This window comes from Entelurus aequoreus, linkage group LG24 (genome assembly GCF_033978785.1).
Source record: "Entelurus aequoreus isolate RoL-2023_Sb linkage group LG24, RoL_Eaeq_v1.1, whole genome shotgun sequence".
In the NCBI taxonomy this organism is placed as follows: domain Eukaryota; kingdom Metazoa; phylum Chordata; class Actinopteri; order Syngnathiformes; family Syngnathidae; genus Entelurus; species Entelurus aequoreus.
In genome coordinates, this window is record NC_084754.1 from 25,530,869 (window position 1) to 25,553,273 (window position 22,405).

The following is a 22,405-nucleotide window of genomic DNA, read 5'->3' on the forward strand; positions in this document are numbered from 1 at the left end:
CACACTAGAACAGGTTTTGGGATGGATAAAGTTGGCTCACCTGAAGCTTATATAATGGCCTTTTCAAAGCCTTCCTCAACCTTATTGAACTTTTGTGAGCTACCCGTGTGAAAAAACTGAACCCTTCGAATTCTGCGACGAATAGTGGTCAAATATCCAGCCACAATTATACAAGAATACCAACAAAACGTGTTTGAATGAGATTAAACGTGCAAATAGCCCATCTATTTTAGTTGGTTTGTATGTATATTTTTGACACTAAATAACTTTCACCTGAACAGATACTAACATCTCCCCATCAAAGATGTACATTGTGTAATCATTCCACCATGGAAAAAAACAACCCATGACAGAGGGACAACAAAAAAAGGGTAACATGTTACTCATACCTGCCAAACATATACAGACCTGCTTACTCTCCATTGAACCCTTCTTCCTTGCTGCTTGTTTACTTTCCTTAGCTCCAGGCTTTTTACCCTTCTTTTTTAACTCCTCTTGTTTCAGTTTCATCATTTCCTCAAGCTGCTTCTTATCCTTCTGTGTTTTCTTGATTTTCTCAAGAAACCTAGCTCAGAGAGAGGTGGTCAGTAAATCAAATATACAACGCTACACTGTAATGCTAAATCAAATTAAGACTATTACATGAGATGTGTTGTTCATACAACTCAACAACAGTGCATCAAACTTGAATGTAGTACCAATACTGTAACTCATTAAGTATTGTGGTTGGTTATGTCTACTCCATTACTTGAGTGTCTTTTGTTTCTGTCGTTCAATAATAAGCTCCTTCTCCGACTGTGGCAGAGCTTCATATTCCTCCTCATCCATGTTTTGCAGCCACCTTGCCTCCATTTCAGCTTTTTCCTTCAATAAGGCATCTGACAAAAATATATAATAATTGAAAAATGACAAAACTAGCATGAATTATTAGTTTTTCTTAATATTATCTGACATTCACCTAGTGCAGTGTTTCTCAAATAGTGGGTCAGGACCCCCTGGGAGGTCATGGTGCGGTGTCAGGGAGGTCCCAAACAGCAGGGCACATTTTCATTATTTGTCTACACTCTTATACGTGTTAGTACAATATAGAACGCCTGCAGCTAGGTGGCAGAAACGCTCAATGTAATCAACAGGTATTCAACTACATTGTTCTGGGGGCCACATTTACAGAAAGCCAAGTACAACGGTTCTGAACTTCTCCCTTCTCTATTAGTCTTCTTTTATATGTACCAGAGAACCAGCGTCCTTTACAGTAGACATTTGATTTTGGTCTATTAATTTTGTCAGTGATACAGGAGTGGTATGCGGTTTAAAAAAAATAAGAGTCTATCCCAATTTTTTGTAACAGAACTTGCAGGCCACCAGTTGAATAGGCCAAAAGGAGGAAAAAGAAAATACCTCAAATTTAACCTTGAGGAAAACTACTAGTATAAATAAAAAAGTTGAACAAATGACTTCTGACTGAATCAGAAATAAACAAGCTACAGCAACACCTTAGTTACAAAAATCTAATTACGAACAAAATGTGTAACTGGCAAAAAGGAGAGGACTTATAGTGGGGCCTTGAGGATCGCCTCAGGTACAGTATGTGAATCACACCTTTGGACACCAGTGTTCTATGTTTGCTAGCAAGGTTAAAATTTCAATGCAAGGATCCGCCAACATGTTTACAGTGGTCTAAGTTCCTCTATACAACAGGAACCCTCTTATGTTTTTAGAAATTTGCTGCAAAAATGTTTGTCACCAAAGCTTTGAATTTAAATTTTGAACCGAACCAGTAAAGTGTTATTACTGGGCCGGGTTTGGCCTCTGGGCCTCTAGTTGAATAGAATGCAGTAGGGGTAGTAGGTACACAGGAACACAAGTACAAAGCTAACATACGCGAAAGGATGGAGAAGTTTGTGACATGAATAAGAAGAAAAAAAAAGAGTTAATAAAGAATGTAACGCTCACAGTACATTCTAGAGATGAATAAATAATCATATATTAACAAGTTCTCAATATAAATGTAATTCCTGGGGACATAACACAAATAATTGAGAAGCACTGCACTAGTGTATACAGTAAGGGGTTGTGTACATGTGTTTACCCTCAGCCTTTCTTTGTGCTTTTTTCCGAGTTTTCAGGGCGTTGTAGGAGTCATATAAGTTGACAAGATAGATGTGTTTACGGTTATTAATGGCCTTGAGAACAACTTGAAGACAGTATGCCACTGACTTGGTGTAGACCGAATCAAGACCATAAATTACAACGCCACAGTAACAGTCTGCTAACTGTTACCATGACAATAGCACCGATAAAAAACAAAGGAAAGACAAAAGAAAAAAATCAAGTATTTAGACACAATTTTAGTTTGCTGTTTGGAAGTAGAAATAGAGGTATTCAAAGTCATACTACCTGAAACCTCTCGGCTAGGATACCAACCAGGAGCTGTTCAGGCAAGAGATTGCTGAGTGTGTCCTTATCGATTGTCTTAATAAAAAAACAAAGATGTTGTTTACAAAGGAACAGCCAGTAGTTGTCACATCATCAACATACATTAAGAAAAACAGTTTTGAATGTTCCAAGACAGATTACATATTTTTTTACTCAAAAATTGTACCAGGCTAGCTTGTGGGGCGTTTGTAGGCCGTGTGCCGCCTTTTTCCCGAGGTGTTTTGGATTCAGAGACGCCTTTTTCCCGAGGTGTTTTGGGTTCAGAGACGCCTTTTTCCCGAGGTGTTTTGGATTCAGAGACGCTGCTCTCGATGGGCTTTGAAGGAGCTTCCGCTGCAGCTGAGCTGAGCGGTGCTTCTGTGCCTTCAGTAGGTGAGCCAGAGGAAGCAGTTCCTGATACACCAATGTTTGCAGATATTTGAGCTGAAAGAATATGTTGAGTAAAGTTATTGATTTCAGATCTACACTTCTCAGTAACATGATCTACTGTAAGATGTCAAAAGACTGCATGACACAGTATAGTTTGCAGTGAATATTTCACACACCAGCCTCTTCCATCCTCATAGCATGTTCCGCAGCAGCACGTTTAAACAGATGTCTTGCAGCCAAGCTAACAAGAGAGGTACCATTTCTCAGCGCATTAGCGAACACAGCATCCACATTTAGGGATGCAGCTCCATAGTGATTTCCCAGAGCGGCCGCTTTGCTGCCATGACCTTAAAGAATTGAAGAGATGACAAATACATTTAAAAGTTTCCATCATAATTCTGCCCCAATTATGGGTATGTACAGCAACTTCCAAATTTGAATGCTGTTAAATATAGAATTCGAAAAACTGAAAAATAAGCCTTCCCAGTGACATAAAAACTCAGAAATGCAACTATCATCATTCCTGACACCACACGAGATGTCGCAAAAGCTTAGTTTGGCCAGCATCAAAGTATTAATTGCATGCATGTGCATAGCTTTTCGTGCGGCTTTTTGAAAAAAAAAATTCTGCTTTTGAGTCTAGTTTTATCAGAAGAATAGATAGATAGTACTTTATTGATTCCTTCAGGAGAGTTCCCTCAATATTGTCAGAGTGTGTAGGTGACGAACCCCAAGATGCAGAGATGGCGGCAGGCATTGAGCAGGGAAACATGATTTAATTTAACACTATAACCAAGAACAAACAAAAGGGTACAAACAAAAGGCGCGCACAAGGCGGAGAACAAACTTGGCTATAAAGAAAACTAACCCTTAGACAGAAACTATGGACATGAAAAACTACACTTACTGTGACGTGAAAAAACAAACACTTACGTGGCAAGAAACGAGACTATGGCATGAGCAGAGTGAACAGAAGTAGACACAGCTACAACGACACGTATATATGACAGGTAGTAGCGACAATAATCCAGCCCTGACTGGAGGACAAAGCAGATCTAAATAGCAGCTGGCTGATTGACACCAGGTGTGGCCCGGTGCCAATCAGCCACAGCTGAGGGGAAAAAACACTCAGGGATACAAGCAGGAAATAAAGACAAAATAAGAGCGCTGACAGGAAAGAAAGACAGATGCAGAGGAAAAACTAAAACATGACCAAACTGTCAGGGACAAGCCTGACAAATATACACAGTAGGCATTACAAAAGGTAACAAAAATCATACTGTCGTATTGTTTAATACTACATTTTACATTTTCCTTTTAAGACGCAACTTTTGTTACAACCCCTTAATTTTAAAAATAATTTTAAATTAGCATGACAGTAAAGACAGAGATTTTACCTGTCAGAGGGGCTCCATGGACTATAATAGCAATGCCTCTACAGTTCAGGGCAGCAAGACCCTCGGGTGATAGGTCAATATCAAAGTGCCGGGCAAGAGCTCTAGAGATGGGGTTTATCTGTAGCGTTCCCAGAGTTCCAGTTTCTCTTGCTTTGAAGATATCTGAAAGGACTAATGTACAAAGATATATGGATGTCTTAAAATCTAACATAAAAAGTGTAATTTAAGTGTAATGTATTTAATCTAAAATGAGACCATTCAGGAGATGTCACGTTACGTCATTAACATGATTACACCTGAAAAGTTTGTACAGTCACTCACTCTGTTCAGCTTTGTGTGAACCCTTTTTGCGCTGCCTCAATTTTTGCTGACACATCACAGACACGTTTGTATCTGCAGTATAAAAGGGTTAGATAATTAAATTGGCAATAAGCATCTATGAATGATTTTGTTCCTAAAAGATGTTTATGAATGACAGTGTTTGAGCGTTACCATGGTCTTTTAAATGAGGGCAGTGATCTTTGTAATACTCCAGAAGTTCTACTGGAAGACTCTCCCCGGCTTGTCTTAGAGGAAGCAGCAGTATACCGTTCATGTCAAATGCATCCATTAGATTAAGGACCTAGACAAATGATGCAATAAATGACCAAAGGAGAAATATCAGACACAATAGAAGAAGAATGACATGATCATTGGGACATTTCTAACTGTAACTAATAAGTGTATTTGCGCTAAACATTGTCAGGATCCATGCTGTGCATGAATATGAGTGAAATATATTTAAACCAGGATTACCGTATTTTCCAAACCATAGGGCGCACCGAATTATAAAGCGCACTGCCGATGAGCGGGTCTAGTCGGGTCTATTTTCATACAAAAGGCGCACCGGATTATAGGGCACATTAAAGGTATCAGATTAATAATTTTTTTTCTAAATTGAAAACACTTCCTTGTGGTCTACATAACATGTAATGGCGGTTATTCTGTCAAAATGTTGCATAGATTATGTTTTACAAATCATCTTCAAGCCGCTTTCTGACAGTCGCTTCAGGAAGCAGCTTATTGTGGGCGGTCTTATTTATGTGGCTCACCTTCGGCAGCATCTTTTCTCCGTCATCTTTGACGGGCGTGGAAGAAGTGTCAAAAGATGGAGCTCACTGTTTTAATGACATTCAGACTTTACTTAAATCAATAACGGAGCAGCATCTCCTCATTCGTGGCTCACTAGTGCAATAAGAACGCTGGAAATGTGTCCCGTGAAAAACCGTCCGACCGGAACTCTCTAGTAACTAAAGTTCCCTGGGTGAATAATGTAAACTCACTACACCGGTATGTTTTAGCGCTTTCATGACAAGTTTAATGACAGATATAAGTAAGAAATGTACGCTACTTTATATTAGAAATGGCAAGAAGATAGTGAAAAAGAAGAAGCTTTTCGACTACAGTGTCGACACGGACTACAAAGGCGGACGCACAAACATTTTCAGGACTCAAAGTTAGTTTTTCTTTTTAGAAGGCCAGTTATCTATTCAAACTGTTTTTATTTTGGTGGCAGGGGTGTTGGGGGGTGTCAAGCACCAATTAAATACATTTTGGTGTATAGATAATATGAAGCTACTGGGACCCACACTATTTATAATGTATATCAACGAAATATGTAAAGTATCAACACTGCTGAAGTTCATCCTCTTTGCTGACGATACAACCATTACATGTGCAGGTGACGACGTGAAGCAACTTCTGGCCTCTGTAACTGAGGAGATGATAACGTTAAAAACTTGGTTTAATACCAACAAATTGTCTCTGAATTTAAAGAAGACCAAAATCATGCTCTTTAGCAATCGCAAAAGTAATATACCCATCAGGATTGTTATTGATGATACACCAATAGAATATGTCCAACAAAATTCATTTTTAGGAGTGGTAATAGATGAAAATATATCATGGAAGCCTCATATAAATTACTTGAGGACAAAAGTTGCTAAATGTGTTGGAATGATGAGGAGATCATGTCGTTTATTGAACACCAATGCTCTGCTGTTATTGTATCGTTCATTTATTATGTCGTATTTAAATTATTGTGTGGAAGTCTGGGGCAATTGTTATAAATCCCATCTACAGCCTTTAGTCACTCTGCAGAAAAAGGCCATTAGGATTGTGTCCAATGTTCACTACAGACATCATTCAAATCCACTATTCATGGAGTTAAAGCAACTTAAACTGCACGATGTGATCAACTTTAAAACTGCTCAAATTATGTTTAGGGCATCCCAAAACTCTACCATCCAATATACAGAACCTATTCCAGGATAGAGATGCTCACCATAGTTACAGTCTAAGAGGAAACAACAAATTATATTTGCCTAAATTTAGAACAACTTTAAAATCAATGTGCATTTCAGTGCGTGGAGTCAGTCTGTGGAACAACTTAGGGAACGAGTTAAAAACGTGGTCTAACATCATTAAATTTAAAACACTGTTTAAAAAAGAAGTTCTGAAGAAGTGTGAGTAGGAAAGAGAGTGATGCCCTCAGCACAGAGCGATGGGAGAGAGGTGTATGGTCAGAGAGTGTTTGGGCCTGTGTGTGCGTGTATGTGTATGTGTGTGTATGTGTGTGTGTATGTGTGTGTGTGTGTGTGTGTGTGTGTGTGTGTGTGAGTGAGTGTGTTTTGTCTCGTCTTGTCTTGTCTCATAGTAACAGTGGTACTATTGTATTGTTAGTGTACAGGAGCTTTTCTTGTTTTTGTTTGTATAGTATTGTTCTTGTATTATATTGTTTATGTTAAATGTGGAATGAGTGAGAGGGGATGGGATATTATAAGCATCTGCTTCATCCAGCCCCTTTTCAAGCCTTGCATAAATGTCTCTGCCAAAATATTATTAAAAAAAAAAGTGTGTTGTGGTACTGTGCAGGTTTGAAATCAATACTTAAATTCAATTCAAGCTTAAAGGGGAACTGTACTTTATGCAATGCTGTATTTTACGAATTGAAATACATAAAAAAAAAAGAGTGTTCTTGTCTTACATAAGGATTGCGAATGAAATGCAACATTTTAAACAAGTACCGTTCCCCTTTAAAGGTCACAATGGTTTATAATGTTTTCATGTTTTATGTGGATAAGTGTTTTCAATGGTTTTTCACTTTATTGTGTAATTTTGTTGTCCCCCACAAAGATCCCTATTAGCTGCAGCTGTGCTCTACTAAACTAATAAACTCTAAAAATGCCATCAAGTACCGCTGAGAAAAATCAATAGAGGATTACATTATTATAGTCACATTTATTTCAGAGTTTAAAAAGAGCATTACCTCCTCTTCCTTACGGTACTGTGTGTCAAACTCAAGAGAGTAGAACTCAACGGGGAAAGAGCAGGGGTTTTGGACAGTGACCTCTGCTTCAATCTCCATACTGAATGGTAAGCAAGGTCCCATGTTTAGCTCTGGTGGGCAGAACACCAGCTGTGGGTCTTCACCCTGTCCCTGGGCTGTGACCACCACTGGATGCGCACCCTCAGTCACATGGATGATTAAATGTCTCTTGTAAAAGCACTGCAAAGACAGCAGTCAATTGTAAGTAAATGTGCTGCGCTTAATTTGTCTAAAGGCCGACATTTGTGTATTGTTATCAGCTTCTAATTCTACAAAATGACATTTTATTTGATTACATTATTGTCATTAAATGTCTACACCCTCTTTGAGGTGCTTACCCCCTCAATAGGACTGAACTTGACTTGGATATTGTCCCGCTCGCCGGGGGTAAGCATGCCGGAAGAAGGGGTCATCTCAAACATCAGAGGTGGTGGCCGGTTCTGCTGCAGGAACTTGCTCAGCTGGTGGAGGGGCAGGAACTTATCAATCTGAAAGAAACAAACGCAGGGGTAAGTCTCTCCCTAATGCAGTTACTTTTGTATTCATTAAACCGTATTAGGACATTTTAGTCACTAGTATAGCATATATACTAAAATTATAACTGACAGTCTGTACCTTCACAGGCTTTATGTCTTCAATTATGCTCCATTTGCAAGGCACAGATTCATGATTGTGTAGCTGTAGTATCAGAATCTGGTGGGGTAAAATGCAGAATACATTTGATACCAGGTATACTGTATAACAATGATGCAACATGAATTCACATATCAAAGTGTACAAGCTAGCCACTTAAAAATGCTGCATTGTAATTCTGTGGCAGGTCAGTTAAGAGTCTAAAGGGATGTGCTGAATTGTAAACTTTGTTGTAACAAACACCTTGTTTATTAAATTCCTTTTAAGATAGCTGCAAGCAAACATTACACATATATGTGATACGTTTGAATCACATCTTTACGAAATACTTATTATATATTTGTTGTCATTTAATGCGTAAAAGTGCAATATGTGATTGCAAGTGGCAATGTAGCAAGAAGCTAATTAGCCACTTAACACAGCATATCGTTAAAGGGAATTTTGGGGCATGTCTGATCACATACTTTTAGCATTAAGTCTTAATTTACCCCGGCAATATATTGCAATAACACCATTGGTTTTCAAACATTGATTTATACAAGAATGTTCTCCAGACAATATCAAATGTGATGGACAAGGACAAATACAACATTACAAGGGATTTCCCTTCCAGGCAACTCAAATGTAGAACGATTGGGATGGATGGGAGGAGAGAGGGCCAACCCCATAATCAATTATTTCAGATGAAACCTGTGATCATGGTTGTTTATCAGATATTATTAGTGATTATGTAACCCATGCATTGGTGGAGGGTTTCATCTGTTTTTTAGTTACTTGTCAGTGGGTCCTGAGCTACTTTTTGTCTATAACAAAGTCCCCAAACTTTATAATTCGGGGCCAGATTGGGTGAAAAGATTTCGGCTGTGGGCCAGGCTATCGATTTGTGTGTCTGGAATGTATGTATCAAATCATTAAATTGAGGAAAAACACCACCTTTGAGGCATCCACAATGGAGAATAACTAAAAATAACACCATCTGAAAAATTGTATCAATTATATGATAAAATATATGTAAAACTAAAATATAAATATAAATAATACATTAGCAAGTGGGCACAGTGTATGTGCCTCACAATACAAAGGTCCTGGGTTCGATCCCCAGGCTTGGGGTCTTTCTGTGTGGAGTTTGCATGTTTTCCCCGTGACCGCATGGGTTCCCTCCGGATACTCCGTCTTCCTACCACCTCCAAAGACATGCACCTGAGTATAGGTTGATTGGCAACACTAAATTGGCCCTAGTGTGTGAATGTGAGCCTGAATGTTGTCTGTCTATCTGTTGGCCCTGCGATGAGGTGGCGACTTGTCCAGGGTGTACACCGCCTTCCGCCCGAACGCAGCTGAGATAGGCTCCAGCACCCCCACGAACCCAAAAAGGACAAGCGGTAGAAGATGGATGGATGGACATTAGTAAGTTAATAAAAACTTAACATTGAGAGAATAATAGTACCGTAATTTTCGGACTATAAGTCGCAGTTTTTTTCATAGTTTGGCCGGGGGTGCAACTTATACTCAGGAGCGACTTATGTGTGAAATTATTAACACATTATTGTAAAATATCAAATAATATTATTTAGCTCATTCACGTAAGAGACTAGACCAGGGGTCTCAAACATGCGGCCCGTGGCCCAATTGCGGCCCGCGAGACGTTATTTTGCGGCCCCCACCTTAATATGAAAGTTTAATGTTAGTGCGGCCCGCGAGTTTTAAATGAATGGCGCTTGACAGCGTTGTGTGCGGAGCTGAAGGAATCTACCAATCACGGTGTGGCGAGGGCGTGTCGTGATGGCACTGCCTTAAGTGTCCTCTAGAACAGGGGTCACCAACCTTTTTGAAACCAAGGGCTACTTCTTGGGTACTGATTAATGCGAAGGGCTACCAGTTAGATACACACTTAAATAAATTGCCAGAAGTAGCCAATTTGCTCAATTTACCTTTAACTCTGTTATTATTAATAATTAATGATATTTATCTTTGTGGAAACACTGATTATCTTAATGATTTCTCACAATAAATATATATAGAAACAGATACATATCAATATGCAACACTTTATTTTTATATTTTCTCTAAGTGCACATTTTTCAAATTGAACATTTTCAAATGATCACTTCTAAGACAGTCTTGTGAAATCACAATATCCCATTTTAACTAGCTAGCCACTAACATTTTTGAACAAATCATGAATTACTTTGCACCATGTTTGTACAAATAATAACTCATGTAAAATACAAAAGTAAACTCTCACATTTTTAAATCATGTCACACTTTGAACTGGACACCAAATCTGTTATCTGTTTCTTTGTCAGTTAGTGGGAAGCCTGGCATTGCATGCTGTTAACTAGTGTGTTGTACTCTGGTGTGTAACTTGACACTGCAACTCTGAGTGAGTCTTGCAGATGTGCATCAGTGAGGCGTGTTCTGTGTTTGTTCTTGATGAAGTTCATGTCAGAAAAGGCTGATTCACAAAGATAAGAATTTTCCTCATTGTTTGCGGAACCTTCTTAATCTTTTGGACATATTTTCACAGCAATCTGGCCTTAAGCTTAATTATGATAAATGTAAAATGTTAAGGATCGGAAATCTAAAGGGAACGTCCTTTCGAATGGAATGCAAAGTGCCTGTTTTGTGGACAGATGGACCAGTTAACATACTTGGTGTTGTTGTCCCAGAAAATCTGGAAGATCTAGGCTCAGTAAATTATGATAATCGACTAAGAAAGCTGGACAAAATTATGCAAATATGGAAAGGGAAATCCCTAACCTTGTATGGTAAAATGTCTATTGCCAACTCGTTAATTATTCCTCAATTTATTTATTTGTTTTTGTTATTACCAGCTCCATCACAAAACTTTTTAAAGATTCATGAGCGGAGGGTCTTTGATTTTGTCTGGAACGGCAAACCAGAAAAGATTAAAAGAAAGGTTTTGTACAAAGAGTATGAATATGGAGGCCTGAAACTTCTGAACCTTGAAGCTATGTGTCTGTCTTTAAAAGCATCAATTGTTCCAAAGATGTATTTAAACATTGAGTGGTACACAAATGTCCTGTTGGACAAAAAACATGTACTGTATCAAAAGAAATTGTATCCTTTTTTACAAGTGATCCCCTCCCAGAGAGTCTGCTGGGAAACATGGCGGGGTTCATAAAGGAAACAATCCACTCATAGTGGTGTTTTCAATTTTATGTGCCAGAAAAAAGAGACGATATTTTGCAGCAGTTAATATGGATGAACTCTAATATTGTAATAGATGGAAAGCCTATCTTTTGGAAAAATATGTTTGAAAGAGGAATCATTTTTGTCAATGATATTATCAATGAGAATGGTAAAATTATGAAGTATGATGAATTTAGAGCTATGTATGGTGATGCTTGCTCAAGCTTTTCATTTTATCAACTAACTGGAGTAATTGGGAAAAGATGGAAACAAATAATTAATTATGGAACTACTAAATTATTAGTTTGTAAACCTCTAATAAGAAATTCTAGTTGGCAAAAAGGAACTAAAATAAATAGAAAAATATATAATTTTTATTTAATAAAGAAATCTTTGAAGGCTGCCTCATACAACACAAATGGAAAATGGGAGGACTTTTTTGACTGCCCATTGCCATGGGATGCCATATTCAAACTAATCTATAAAACCACTATCGATGTGCAAAATCGTTATTTTCAAATTAAAATTATTTATAACTTCTTACCCACAGGGAAAATGTTAAAATTATGGAATATGAGAGAGTCAGATGATTGCCGATTTTGTTGTCAGGAGCCTGAATCCACCCTGCATTTGTTTTGGTATTGTCATATTGTGTCTTTGTTTTGGGTGGAAGTTGAAAAAATGTGTTTAAGGATTGGTTTGTTTATGAAGCTTAATGTGGTTTCTGTTATTTTAGGAGAGTTCATTGACAATCATGATTTAGTCAATTTAATTATAGTACTCTGTAAAATGTTTATTTTTAAGGCCAAAAACAGATATTCACTTAGTATTACTTTCTTTAAAACATTTATTCAGTATTTTCTAACTTTAGAAAGTTACATGGTTGAAAACGATAATGATGCCAAAAAACATTTAAAAAAAGATGAGAAGTCCTCGAAGGCTTATTTTGAAAGTATAATTATGTGTATAGATTATATGATATCTGTTGTTGTGTTCACTCATTTGAGTGACCTGGACATAATCTGGACTGTACATAAATGCTTATTTTGAAAATGTAATTTTGTTTATAAATTATATGCAATCTGTTGTGTTCCCTAATTTTTTTCTGTGTAAGTGAATGAAGGTTGCTGAGTCCGACTTGGACATTATCTGGACTGGGCCTGGTTTAAAAAACCCTTTAAACAAATCTAATTTCATTGAAAACCTGGTCTGTTGAAGATAAGGCCCTTTTTAAAAAAAATAAAATAAAATAAGATAAATAAATAAAAAACATTTTCTTGGATAAAAAAGAAAGTAAAACAATATAAGAATAATTACATAAAAAATAGTAATTAATGAAAATGTTAGTGGACCAGCAGCCTATACAATCATGTGTGCTTCAGGGACTGTGTCCCTTGCAGATGTGTTGTCTATGTTGTGGGAACCAGAATATTGGTAGCAGAAAGAAATAACCCCTTTGTGTGAGTGGGTGTGGATGAGTGTGCATGGGGGAGGTTGTTTGGGTTGATGCACTGATTGAAAGTGTATCTTGTGTTTTTCTATGTAGATTTAATTTAAAAAAAAAAAAAAAATTTTTTTTTTTTTTTTTTTTAGAACAGGCCCGCGGGCGACTCATCTAGTCCTTACGGGCGACCTGGTGCCCGCGGGCACCGCGTTGGTGACCCCTGCTCTAGAAACTGTCACGGCATCATCTTTATCTCCATACTAACAGTGTGCCGGCCCAGACACATGTTGTATGAGGATTCTTGCAAGACATACAGTACTTGAGGAACAGCCACACATGTCACACTGAGGGTGGTCATATTTTATTTAATTTTTTAACACTGTTACAAATATGCGCCACACTGTGAACCCACACCAAACAAGAATGACAAACACATTTCGGGAGAACATCCGCACCTAAACACAACATAAACACAACAGAACAAATACCCAGAATCCTTTGCAGCCCTAACTCTCCCGGGCTACAAATCCCCCCACGCCCCCGCGCTAAACCCAACCTCGCCTCCTCCCAACCCCGCCCACGTCAAACCCACCCCCCCGCCCCCCCATCTCCCGAATTCGGAGGTCTCAAGGTTGGCAAGTATGCATTGACGTCACTTGCGTGATGCAAGCAGAGAAACATTTTGCCGATTTTTCACGACACCCGCACACGCTCTTCCTCCCTCCCTCCCTCCCTGCCTCCCTCGCTCGCCCGCCTGCTCGCTCCCGCTGTAAACAGTCCGGGCGGGGAAGACGAGCACTCCGCCGAAGGACCGAATGACAATACAAAAGTGTGGTGCACTGGACCCCAGCGCTGATACTCCGACAGAGAGTCGCTGGGCGAATCAGACGTGTAACAAGTTAGTGGTGATGTTAGCCCTTTCGGGGCTAATTGTGCTACCGTAACTGTAAACTCCACGGCGAGCACCCCCCCCCTCCCTCTCCCGTTGGCTCCAGACAGAGACAATTTTTGATGCAATATAACTTTGTTGAGCACAGGGGCACCCCGACGTGTCTTATTTCATTTAATTTCATTTTTATTTATCTCCTTCATTGATGTGCATCTTTGATCGATAGACAATTATACCTCAATTATTCAATTATACATTTACACACCAATGCCTGAGAAGGAGCAGGATGAAGCAAAATCTTATATTTTTCTGCCCCCTTCAACATAATACGTAGTCTTACTTAATGATATCATATAAACCAACAATTACATCCAAATATAACGAAAACAAACAAAAAAACACACAAAAAAACACAAGAAGTGCAAAACTTCATGATGTACAAACCAAACAAAAAAAACAAAAGAAGTAATATACACCTCACAGGATGATACAAAACAAATACAAAACCAGGCAAAAAATAAGTAAAATAATAAATATAAAGCAAAATGTAAACACTTATGGCTGTCCATATGATCTTATTGTTCTGTCTTTATATATTTTTTCAATTGGAATATATTTTTACAATCTTTTATCTCCTTGTAAAGAGAATTCCATAGTTTAACCCCCACCACTGATATGCACATTTGTTTTAAAGTTGTCCTTGAATACTGATGTTGGAAATGACCTTTTCTTCTATGCTCTTCATTCTCAGAAGTGATGACAAACATTTTTTGTAAATTTGCTGGTAATGTTTTACTTTTAGCCTTAAACATGACACATAATGTCTGTAACTTTACTAGCTCCTGTAATTTCAATAAACCCGAATTAATAAATAATATGTTAGTGTGTTCTAAGTAATCTACTTTATGAATAATCCTTATGGCTCTTTTCTGTAGTTGATACAGAGAAAGTTGCGGTGCACAAGGAATAAAATTTGAAATGTCATTATACAACTAGACATGCTGAGGAGTATGCAAAATACCAGGGAGATGAGAGAGTGAACCGGGTTGCAAATTTTAAAACCAGTCTACTGAGGCAACAAGATTTTGTCAAGAAAGTAAGCGAAAAGAGCGATGCAGCAGTCAAAGCTAGCTACATGGTGAGTGAGATGGTTGCTAGGGCGGGAAAGCCATTCAAAGAAGGTGAATTCATTAAAAAGTGCATGTTAGATTTTTTTTAAGAAATCTTTTCTTGCGGCCCAGCCTCACCCAATTTCTGCATCCAGTGGCCCCCAGGTAAATTGAGTTTGAGACCCCTGGAGTAGACGTATAAGATTTCATTGGATTTAGCGATTAGGAGTGACAGATTGTTTGGTAAATGTATAGCATGTTCTATATGTTATAGTTATTTGAATGACTCTTACGATAATATGTTACATTAACATACCAGGCACGTTCTCAGTTGGTTATTTATGCGTCATATAACGTACACTTATTCAGCCTGTTGTTCACTATTCTTTATTTATTTTAAATTGCCTTTCAAATGTCTATTCTTGGTGTTGGGTTTTATCAAATACATTTCCCCAAAAAATGCGACTTATACTCCAGTGCGACTTATATGTTTTTTCCCTTCTTTATCATGCATTTTCGGCCGCTGCGACTTATACTCCGGAGCGACTTATAATCCGAAAAATACGGTAGTAATGTAATAATTAAGTTAGAAAACAAAACAATAAATAATTGAAAAAACATAAGAGTTTAACATGATCAGTAAAAAGCCTAATCATAAAGGTTTGTCTTTAACCTTTTTTAAAGAAACAAATTCAATGCTCTCTGGCAAGCTGCTCCACAGGTGGGGGCCATAGTGGCTCAATGCCGCTTCACTGTGGGTCTTTGTTCTGGTATTTGGTCAAGATAAAAGGCCAGTGCCACAGGATCTCAGGATCCGCGAGGGTTGATAATGTAAAAGCAGGTCAAATGCTTTTGTAGATAAGAAAGCGCAAGGCCATTAAGACATTTGAAAACTAATAATATAACTTTATGTGTGTTAGGGTTGTACCAGTACTTACTGGTAATTAAGTACAGGGGTACTAATAAATTAAAAAGGATACTAAACTGCCTTTGAAATATACCGTTACTATTTTTTCGTCTGCATGCTGCCGTGACGTTGCTGAGCTGAGGCGCAGGTAAAGTGTGTCAGCGCACACACACAAAATCCATACACGCAGAAACAGTGTGAAGAGGGAAAATGGCGAATAAATGGCAATTCTACTGGTTAATAAAGAGGTTGCGGGCGCAAGGCACAATATGGAGATATTTTTTGCTTCAAAACTCACGATAAAGTTGACGCTTTAAACACGGAAGTGTCGAGCTGCAAGCTCTGCTTAAACATGCCTCTCCAAATGTGGCGATTAATATTACCACTTTTGCTTCAAACTAAGGTAAACATTTAAATAACAAACATTCAGACCTGCACAAGGAGTATATTTAAAGACCAACAGATAATAATGTAGTTAACTTGCTCCCATGCTGTGCACATTTATGCGTACACAGCTGCTTGGCTTGTTGCCAATTATTAGCGGAGTCAAAACCGCCCACGTAGCGCAAACTATTGCAAGAGAAATGACAGAATTTTGTAATAAATTCCTACAGTTTGTGTTTTATCTTTATAATGTGTGTTTTACCAGCTATATGCTTTTATAACCATACTATTGTTTTTAGTATTTACTAATGATTTTATTTGTCCTAACGCACAGATCAAAATTGGCAACCATAAATCATGAAGCATTTAATACAATATCAATAAAGCCTTCTATTCTATTCTAAACTCATCCTAGATTATGGCAGGCTATATGCAAGTTACTTGAATAATGTAGTAAGCTAAGCTGCTAGTTACTATCAATGAAATGTAGCTAAGCTAAAAGGGACCCCACAAGTGGCTACAAGAGAAGAATCATTCTGTACTTACAAACTCTACAAAAGTCAGAAGCCATCAACCGGGCATTGTATTACCAGTTAAACCCACAAGAAACCATCCCTGGCATATATGGCCTTCCAAAAATACACAAAAGGTGGGACTCCCATCAGACCCATTGACAGCAGAACATCCAATATTGCTAAAAGTATGTGGCCAACATCCAGCAACTTTGGTTGGCAAAACTCCACATCATGTCCAAAACTCAATTGACTTTGTAGGGAAAATCAGAGATCTAATACTGAACAAAAATGAAACCGTAGTTTAATTCGTCACCTCCCTGTTCACCTGTATTCCAAGCCAGGATGCAGAAGAGAACGTGAGGCAACGTCTGCAAGGTGATCCCGCCTTACAGGATAGATCCACACTAAACCCAGAACAGATTTGTTTTTTTACTGGAACTTTGCCTTAACACTATCATGAGAACGTTTTACCGACAAAAACATGGTTGTGCAATGGGATCACCTGTATCCGCCATAATAGCAAACCTTTACACAGAGGACATGAAAAAGAGAGTTCTGGGCTCTTTTAACGGAGCAGCACCAAGTCATTGGTACAGATATGTGGACGACACATGGGTGAAAATCAGACACCAAGAAGTGCAAGCCTTCACCGAGCACATGAAGTCAGTGGACAAAAACATCAAGTTCACACGTGAGGATGTCAAAGACAGTAAGTTGCCTTCTTTGGACTGTGATGTCCACATTGGAGAAAACAGGGGCCTCCGTGTCGGGGTTTACCGAAAACACCCACGCACCGATCAATACCTACCTTTGACTCACACCACCCACTGGAACACAAACTGGGCGTTATCAGAACCCTACAACACAGAGCTGATAATGTTCCTACCAGCCCACAGGACAAAGAGAAAGAGCATAAGCATTTGAGGGAAGCCCTCAAAATCTGTGGTCACCCCAGCTGGTCTTTTGTGAAATGTGCATCCAGTTCCAGAAATAACAAGAAAACAGTGGACGAGGAGGAAAAAGGTGACAGACGCAAAAATATTGTCATTCCATATGTATCAGGTCTGTCTGAGAAACTCAGAAGAATTTTTAACCAACACAATATCCCAGTACACTTAAAACCAGCCAACACCCTGAGACAGAGACTGGTGCATCCTAAAGACCGGACACCCCACACCCACAAAATCAATCTGGTGTATGCTATCCAGTGTAATGACGAATTCACTGATTCATATATTGGGGAAACAAAACAACCAATTCCATATTTTTGAATTTACATTGTGGAGAAAAAAAAGTCCTCCTTTCTGTCCAATACCACATGAAAGTGGTTGTTTTCGGCATCTTATTTATTCGTTTTTATACACTTTATAAGAAATACATTGACGGCAAACGCTGTAGCTTGCTAGCTAGTACATGCTAGGTTTTGACAGCTGGTGCGACACAAAAGTTTGTTGAAATAAAAAGTTTCTCGCCTTTCTGTCAGTCGTTTTTTTCTTAATACTGAGCTACCCGCAATCAGCGACATTTCCCAAGATCTTCGGGTCCAAGGAATGTCAATCGAGTGACTAAAGTGACGTCATAATCAAGAATGATGAGCCCGAATTTTTAGGACTATTTTTTTTAATCCCTGGCTGGCGTTGACTGACACACCCTCCGCGATCGACCGGTAACTCGCGATTGACGTAATAGGCACCCCTGGCCTAGTATGTTTAATATCTTTTTATTTTAATTCCAATCTTCTAAAATTGTTCTATATATATATATATATATATATATATATATATATATATATATATATATATATATATATATATATATATATATATATATATATATATATATATATATATATCCATCCATCCACCTATCCATTTTCAACCGCGGAAGGCGGGGTACACCCTGGACAAGTCGCCACCTCACCACAGGGCCAACACAGATAAACAGACAACATTCACACTCACATTCACACACTAGGGCCAATTTAGTGTTGCCAATCAACCTATCCCCAGGTGCATGTCTTTTGGAGGTGGGAGGAAGCCGGAGTACCTGTAGGGAACCCACGCAGTTACGGGGGAGGACATACAAACTCCACACAGAAAGATCCCGAGCGCAGGATCGAACCCAGGACCTTCGTATTGTGAGGCAGACGCACTAACCCCTCTGCCCGATTTTATATATATATATATATATATATATATATATATATATATATATATATATATATATATATATATATATATATATATATATATATAAAAATATATATATATATATTATATATATATATATATATATATATATATATATATATATATATATATATATATATATATATATATATATATATATATAAATATATATATATATATATACATATATATATATATAATATATATATATATATATATATATATATATATATATATATATATATATATATATATATATATATATATATATATATATATATATATATATATATATATATATATATATACATATATATATATATATATATACATATATATATATATATGCATTAGGGCTGTGAATCTTTGGGTGTCCCACGATTCGATTCAATATCGCTTTTTGGGGTCACGATTCGATTCAAAATCGATTTTTTTTTTCAATTCAACACGATTCTTGATTCAAAAACTATTTCTTCCCGATTCAAAACAATTCTCTATTCATTCAATACATAGGATTTCAGCAGGATCTACCCCAGTCTGCTGACATGCAAGCAGAGTAGTAGATTTTTGTAAAAAGCTTTTATAATTGTAAAGGACAATGTTTTATCAACTGATTGCAATAATGTAAATTTGTTTTAACTATTAAATGAACCAAAAATATGACTTATTTTATCTTCGTGAAAATATTGGACACAGTGTGTTGTCAAGCTTATGAGATGCGATGCATCTTTTTTTTATTTTTTATAAATGTCTAATGATAATGTCAATGAGGGATTTTTAATCACTGCTATGTTGAAATTGTAACTAATATTGATACTGTTGTTGATAATATTCATTTTTGTTTCACTACTTTTGGTTTGTTCTGTGTTGTGTTTGTGTCTCCTCTCAATTGCTCTGTTTTTTGCAGTTCTGAGTGTTGCTCGGTCGGGTTTGGTTTTGGAATTGGATTGCATTGTTATGGTATTGCTGTGTATTGTTTTGTTGGATTGATTAATAAAAAAAATAAATAAAAAAATAAATAAAAAAAATAACATTTTAAAAAAATGAGAATCGATTCTGAATCGCACAACGTGAGAATCGCGATTCGAATTCTAATGGATTTTTTCCCACACCCCTAGTATGTATATATATATATATGTATATATATATATATATATACACATATATATATATATATATATATATATATATATATATATATATATATATATATATATATATATATATATATATATATATATATATATATATATATATATATATATATATATATATATATATATACTGTATGTATCTATTATAAAGTAATTATGTACAGCAGATATGGGCATCAACATTAACCTGAGCGGGCTGGTCAGGACTGATACGTTTACATTTATTTTACTTATTACTTATCTTTCAGATAATTTTACATATATTTTACTTAGTACTAATATTTATTTTTGTAATTAAGTTAAAAAATGAAAACTGGGAGCACTTTTTGTTAAAGATAATCTAACATCAGGTTTTCATTGGTAACATCTTACCTTACACATGCCACACCGCACATTTTCAAACTGCAGTATTTCTGTGGAAACCGAGATCGACGGGACGGTCACCACAGCACACAGACGTACCTGCACTGATGGGGCACCTATGACCTATTACCCAAGAACAATGTGTAATTAAAGAAAATGAGATGACATTGAAATCAACAGCAAAAAAATACTTTAAAGAAGGCACCTGAATTGGAATGACCGCACTTCTGATCCCCATTGGCAGGTTTCCTCTTCGAGGATCAAATTCCACAGTGAAAGACTCTGACTCACCACAAGAAAGGTTTTTTACGCTACCAAATTCTACCCTGAAACCTGAAGGAGCAAGCACACATTCACAATGTTTTATTAGTATAACAATAAAAAGAAAAGTGAAACACTAATGTGCCTATTGATTATTTGTCACTGTACAATGATGGGTACAGTCAAACATGTCCAAGTTAAAATATAGCACTAACTTTGAGTACATTTTCAGTTTTAACAATTCAAATAGCAAACATTTGTCATACTCTTATATATACAAATATGTACTAACATTTCTTAACTAAGTTTAATGAAAATTACACATCACCCAAAATGTATTAACCATGATACATTACCATCAGTGACTTTGTTGTTGGCGTGGAAGGACACAGGTAATGACCCGTTATTGGTCAATCTTACAGTTTTTTTCAGGACTTGGCTTGGAACAACATAACCAAAATCCAAAACAAACTCAGGAAGGCAGAACCTAAGGAAATGAGAAAAGAACAGTGTAGATGCAAATGAAGATACTGTCGATATTATTTTACAACATTACATGAAGGATTGCCACAATCGTATTGATCTCAACCAGTAGTTTCTTCTCCTAGCCACAAGACTTGAAGGGAGGCACCGCAGCTTGACATATTGATCATGCCGAAAATATATCAAGACAATGAACCTGGTTGAATTCACTATGAGTCGAGCATTCTGAGATCGTATTAAGATGAGAGTCCAAGAAATGAAGAGAATTAGAGCCACGGTCCAGAATGAAACAACAGGGATCCAATAGTACATCTGCAAGATGGTACCCAGGGATTAACTACTAGGGCAGGGGTCGCCCAACCGCTGATCATGCCACCCCTAATATTTGACAGGCCACCACAGCTGCCACCCCACTCAAGAGGCGGAACAATTTGAAACAGTGTTTTTCAAACTGTGATACGTGTACCACTGGGGATCCAGTGGCAAAATATATTTTTAAAACCTATGTGGATATGGGTAGTCTCAGTGCCTATTGCGTTCTCAATACGCTGATACGCTGAGGAAATGGGTTCCAACATTACTTATTTTCAACAATATAATCATTGCTAGCGTTGGTTGTAGTTTGTTTTAGTCTTTGTTTTGTGATAGTACTGACAATAACCATATGATTGCCATTTGTTGTGATATTGTACGCAGGCATGATGTACTTCTTCCTGAAAATAGCCTAATTTCTGTGTAAAATGTGTTGGTTAGAGATTTGTTATTGACAAAATGCTTGTCTATTCAGCTATTATGGTCCCGGCACCTCAACCCCTAGTAAGAGGCAGTGGAACTTTGAAGTTCCTTGGAGTAGCCCAGTCGATGGAGCTGGAGTCGGCTGCGTATCTGGCAACCTCAGTCAGGGAGAGAGGGAGGGGATGACATAATTTTGACCGTGATTGCAGTACCATTTCTGGCCACATTATTACATATGGCTCCTTTAACTGACATGTTAGTTAACGTATAAATACCAGGCGAAAATGTTTACTTTTGTTTTGTAGATGGGTGGGACAAGTTCAGAATGTATGCAATCACAGCTCTTTAACAGCTACTAAAGAAAGAGGATGGGGTTTAGTTATGAATGAGAGCCAATCAGATGCTTTCCTTGTAAGATGAGAAGGTCACCGCAAAAAAATAACGGTTAAGGTGACGCTTTACACAGAGAGGCGCCCCGGTGCGACTGCAAGCTCTGCTTTAAAACATGCCTCGCCAAATGTGGCGATTAGTATTACCACCTTTGCTTCAAACTTCAGTAAACATTCAAATAACAAGCATTCAGATCTGCACAAGGAATTATAAAGAGTGACAGGTAA

General features: G+C 37.4%; 1 protein-coding gene across 1 annotated transcript in view; it reads right to left on the reverse strand.

Annotated features, from left to right (window-relative positions):
- The window catches only part of hydin (HYDIN axonemal central pair apparatus protein), a 116,442-nt gene that overhangs the window by 57,361 nt on the left and 36,676 nt on the right, over nucleotides 1–22,405 (reverse strand). Inside the window, exons 31-45 of the mRNA XM_062035862.1 lie at nucleotides 20,927–21,057; nucleotides 20,515–20,642; nucleotides 20,319–20,432; nucleotides 8,185–8,262; nucleotides 7,908–8,057; nucleotides 7,510–7,749; nucleotides 4,695–4,824; nucleotides 4,524–4,595; nucleotides 4,203–4,373; nucleotides 2,982–3,152; nucleotides 2,603–2,859; nucleotides 2,398–2,472; nucleotides 2,090–2,273; nucleotides 749–878; nucleotides 409–565 (exon numbers count right to left, since the gene is read on the reverse strand). Of these exons, the coding sequence (XP_061891846.1) occupies nucleotides 409–565; nucleotides 749–878; nucleotides 2,090–2,273; nucleotides 2,398–2,472; nucleotides 2,603–2,859; nucleotides 2,982–3,152; nucleotides 4,203–4,373; nucleotides 4,524–4,595; nucleotides 4,695–4,824; nucleotides 7,510–7,749; nucleotides 7,908–8,057; nucleotides 8,185–8,262; nucleotides 20,319–20,432; nucleotides 20,515–20,642; nucleotides 20,927–21,057 (2,188 nt within the window). The remainder of the gene's footprint in view (nucleotides 1–408; nucleotides 566–748; nucleotides 879–2,089; nucleotides 2,274–2,397; nucleotides 2,473–2,602; nucleotides 2,860–2,981; nucleotides 3,153–4,202; nucleotides 4,374–4,523; nucleotides 4,596–4,694; nucleotides 4,825–7,509; nucleotides 7,750–7,907; nucleotides 8,058–8,184; nucleotides 8,263–20,318; nucleotides 20,433–20,514; nucleotides 20,643–20,926; nucleotides 21,058–22,405) is intronic.